The 5000-nt window shown below is 36.7% G+C and overlaps 1 protein-coding gene across 2 annotated transcripts in view; it reads right to left on the bottom strand.

Annotated features, from left to right (window-relative positions):
- LOC122248429 (uncharacterized) overlaps positions 1 to 5000 on the bottom strand; it is a 17052-nt gene that overhangs the window by 4423 nt on the left and 7629 nt on the right. The window contains exons 2-3 of one of the 2 annotated variants that reach the window (XM_086530934.1): positions 2473 to 2650; positions 1 to 120 (exon numbers count right to left, since the gene is read on the bottom strand). The exon at positions 1 to 120 is cut by the window's left edge and continues 28 nt beyond it. In XM_086530934.1, coding sequence (XP_086387060.1) covers positions 1 to 120; positions 2473 to 2650 — 298 coding nt within the window. Of the gene's footprint in view, positions 121 to 2472; positions 2735 to 5000 lie in introns of those variants that run through there. The other variant, XM_086530933.1, reaches the window with a different exon arrangement.

The raw sequence follows: 5000 nt of genomic DNA, 5'->3' as shown, positions 1-5000 counted from the left end.
CTTCGCGTTTTTTAAGTAGAAGATGAGCTTGTACGTCTCAGGTGTGGACATGTTCTTCACGTCGCCAAACCTGGGGCGTGGTGCCACGTCCCACACGCGAGGGACCAGGCCTCGTGGCATCTGGGGAAGGGAGCTCGGCTTAGCATATGCTGCTTAGTTTGTGTGGAGAGGAAAAAGAGGAGAGAGGAGAGAGGAGAGAGGAGAGAGGGAAGGAGCCAGGGAGGTAGGTAGTAAGAAGAAGGAAGAGAGATGTGAGAGGAGAGAGGAAGATGAGGAGGAGAGAAAGAAGAGAAGGAGAAAGTGATGGAGGAGAAAGAGGAGGAAGCGGAGGGAGGATGAAGAGGGAAGAAGAAGGGAACAAGGAGCAAGGAAGAAGTAGGAAGAAGGAGGAGGAGGAGGAGGAGGAGGAGGAGGAAGGAGGAGGAGGAGGAGGAGGAGGAGGAGGAGGAGGAGGAGGAGGAGGCGTGAGAGAACGTGAGGAGGTATGAGGGAAGGAGGAGGAAGGGAAGGCATGAGTGTAGGAGAGAGAGAGGAGGAAGGCGGAGGAGGAGAAGGGAGGAGAAGGAGGGGGCGGAGAGAGGGGAGGATGAGAAGGAGGAGATGGAGGGAGCAGGGAGGAGGAGGATAGGAGATGAGGGGAGGATGGAGGAGGAGTGAGGAGATGGAGGAGGAGGAGGAGGATTAAGGAGTGGAGGAGGAGGCGGGAGGGGAGTGAGAGGAGGAGGAGGAGAGGAGAGGAGAGGAGATGAATGAGGAGATGGAGGAGGTAGGGGGAGATGGAAAGGAGGGGAGGAGATGGAGGAGGAGGAGAATGGATGGTGGAGGAGGAGAGATGGAGGGGAGGAGGATGGAGATGGAGGAGGAGGAGGAGGGGGGGGAGATGGAGGAGGAGGAGGAGGAGGAGGAGGGTAAGGAGAGGAGGAGGATGAGGAGGAGGAGGTGGAGGGAGGAAGGAGCGAGGAGGAGGGAAGGAGAGAGAGGGCGGGTGGAGGAGGAGGAGGAGGTAGTGCGGTAGGAGGAGGGAGAGGAGGGAGGAGAAGTACGTGCGGGAGGAGGAAGGGCGAGGAGGAGGAAGGACGAGGAGGAGGAAGGAAGAGGAGGAAGAAGGAAGAGGAGGAGGAAGAAAGAGATGGAGAAAGAGAAGGAGGAGGATGAGTAGAAAGGGGAGGAAGAGGAAAGAGGGAGCAAGGATGAAGGAGGATGAGGGAGGGAGGAAAGATAAGCAATGAGGGAGGGAGGAGGAAGGAAGGAGGAAGGTAAGAAAAAAGAAGAATGACAGCAAGAGAACAAGAAAGGTGACAAGAAAAGGAGATAAAAATAGTAGAAGGTGGACAAGGAAAAGTATAAGAACTACAAAAATACTAAATTTGAAATATAAAAAATACTACAACAATAATATAACATTATTATCAACATCTACTTTTTTCCAATATACTTGTGCAAAACACAGAGCTTGGTTAGTTAATATCAATAAAAAAAAATCATATATGCACATAAAATTCATACTCAACCTTACTTCTAACATTATTTCAATAAACTTTCTTTAATTTACCTTACATACATGTGTAAAATAAAAATAAAAGTTAGTAAAAAAAATACTCATATAAAGTATACATACTATAATTTACATTCAAATTTAGAAGTATTCTCGTGCCTCTTCTAAAGTAAAAAAATGTATAGTATATATATATATAATATATATATATATATATATATATATATATATATATATATATATATTTATCATATATATATATATATAGTATATATATAATATATGTATATATAGTATATATATGTATATATATATAGTATATATTTTTAAATATTATATATATATATGTTAATAAATTCTCTTATATAAAGAGTATAATATTATATATATATATATTCTATATATATATATAATATAATATATTCTATATATATATCTATATATATGAATATTATGTATTATATATAATATATATAATCCTATATATATAGAATGAATGCATATATGGCAAATAATATATATTATATAAATGTTATATATATATATATAAAAATAATATATATATATATATATATATGTATTATATATATATGTATATATATATATCGTATATATATTTATATAATAATATGTATATTATATATATATAAATATATATCTATATAATATAAGTATATATATAATAATATGTAAATATATATATATATAATTATATATATATTTAATATATATAGAAAGTATATATGTATATAATATAAAAAATTAAATATATATGCGTATTAATATACATAGTCCTCTAATTATATGTATACTATATATATAATATATATATATATATATAAATAAAAAAATATATAATTAGAATACTATCTGTTAATAATGCTAAAAATAAATAAATAAAAAAGAGCTACTCATAGGTATAACCATCATAACACTACACCATTACACAATACATCAAAATTCCCGTCCAAACTTACATCCCTACTAAGAGTACTGACAGTGTCCTCAATGTCTCGTCTAAACTTCCTCTCCATGTCCTTCATAAATTCCTCCATCTTCGAGAAAGGATTATCGCTTCCTCCGAAGGGACCCCTGTGAAGACACCGCGAACATGCAGGGGCCAGAGGGAGGCGAGGGCCGACTCCTCGGGCAGAGGTGCGTACCACACGCAGTATTCCCGGTGCGGAACGGGTTATCCTCATGAGAACACAAGGAGAATCACCATGTCTCATGAGCCAAAACCCGAGAGAAAATGAAATGAAAAGCGCGAAAAAGGTCCTGATAGGGTGAGGTTCGTGTGTGTATACTGATTATTTTCTTATCTTTATACTATCTCAGAATGGAGCGAATTAATTTTTTTTTTATAATTTTAACATTTTATTTTTTTCTTTTTTTTTCTTGAAGCTAAAGCTTTTGAACAGCTATAATACCAGTGGTATTCACTAATTCTTTCCAAAAAGACAGTGAACAATTTTGCTGACTACATTCACTGTAAGACCTGCAGCTTAAGGAGAAAAATAATAAACTTCCCACATTACATAACATAATTACAATATAACATCAGACAAGATTACAGGGAGGGAGAGGGAGAGTAGGGAAGTGAGATGAGGGAGGATAACCTGTGTAAACAGAGACGCCACGTACAAAAAATAACACTGTTGGTTTTGACCTTGGGAACTTCGCAAGCCAGAGACATAGAGCAGCATTCTTTGGCCCAGGAGAACGTCTTAGAAACCGTCAACTATCTTTTCTTTTTTTTGCCGTCTACGATAACATAACCTAAAGGGGGGGGCGGTCTTACATACTGTCTTGACGTACTTAGCCGAAAGGAATATAAAAGTAATATAATAAAATCAGATACAAGGTAAAGCATTAGTAGTGAAAACCCCTATTAATTATTTCTTAGTACCCAAAGGGCATAATTATATCCTGTTCTGAATACTATTACTTCTTCTATTTGAAATCCCTTCCGGTCATAACAGTGAATACGGAAATATAATATATACAATAGGATGCCGATTTTGGAACTTGATGAAGGAAGGAAGAAAGCGCATTTTAGGATCATAAGAATATCAGAAACATGTAAATATCTATGTTTAGTGATGCCTTTAAGCATACTTGTAACTCACCAAAATAGTTAATTTGTTAATACCGGCTGATTGCATACATAATTATTTGATATTAAGAGTCAGCTCTGCATTAATAGATTACGTCCAATGCCACGTTTTTTGCTCTATACTTTATTAAAATATGCCAGTGGAGGAGCCTACGTATGCCTAAGGTTCTCAAAAGTGAAAATACATTATTGAAAAATTCCTCATAGGCCTATGTATCTTAGCTTAAATCACAAGACCCTCAACTTGTATTCTCACAAGATAAGATATTGTAGAAGCGGAGGCTACGACAATTGGCAATCTTGATTCTTTTGAAAATCTTTTAATAGTAATATAAGAGAGAGAAAAAAAAATTATGGACTTACGTAGATATTAACTCCTAAATTCTTCTCTTATTACGTAATGTCACTGATAATCATCTCTATTTCTCGATAGCATTAAAGTATCTGACTAACGGAATCCACTCAGCATTAAGGAATTAAATTCGTACTTACCAAAATCGCAGAAAAAAGAAGAGTTTGTGAAAGGTTTTTGGACTAAAATCCTTTGCAGACGAACGAGTTGCTATATAGAGGTGGTTGTCTTCGGATCTTTGAAACGGGCTTTGGCTACGTGTTCGTGTTTACTTCTGCATATGTTGAAAAGCACACTTTACTTTTATTTTTTATCCCATATTATGATGATGATAATTTGATTAATATAGAATATATTTATTTTGAGATTCAACTTTCTCTTTCTTTCGTTCTTTTTCTATATAATTCCACTTAAAGATGAATTGTTAGTTTCGAAGTCATAGGCCTTATAATCGAACAAAGAGTTATCACAGAAAATGGGAAATATGAATGAATTTCTGACGCAACAAGTACGTAGATGTGACGAAATTTCTGGAAATATCTAAAATATATGATGATTCTGTTGAATAAAGAGATGTATTGTATGTTGTTAATCATAACCTTCATCCCTTAAGTTCTTTTCAATCTTGAATTACTTCTTAGAATGATTTTTTATTTTTTTTACATTTGGCTTTCTCGAAAATTCAAGTAATGTCTCCTTGTTTCTATAGTATCTTATCTTCATTTCTTTGCATCTATTTGTCAGTCTCTCTTTCTATCTCTCTCTCTCTCTCTCTCTCTCTCTCTCTCTCTCTCTCTCTCTCTCTCTCCTCCTCTCCTCTCCTCTCTCTCCTGCTGACTTTGATATCTCTCTCCTCTCCTGCTCTCTTCTCATCTCTCTTCTCTCTCTCTCCTATAAATATTTCCTCGATCACTCTTCTAATCTCTCTCGCTCTCTCTCTCTCCTCTCTCTCTCCATCTCTCTCTCTCGCTCTCTCTCTCATTCTTCATTCTCCTCTCTCTCTCTCTCTCTCTCCTCTCTCTCTCTCATCTCTTCAC

The sequence above is a fragment of the Penaeus japonicus genome, unplaced genomic scaffold, assembly GCF_977035675.1.
Source record: "Penaeus japonicus unplaced genomic scaffold, GWHDUDI00000001_assembly GWHDUDI00000034, whole genome shotgun sequence".
NCBI classification, from domain to species: Eukaryota; Metazoa; Arthropoda; class Malacostraca; order Decapoda; family Penaeidae; genus Penaeus; species Penaeus japonicus.
This window is presented reverse-complemented; position numbering and strand designations above follow the sequence as displayed.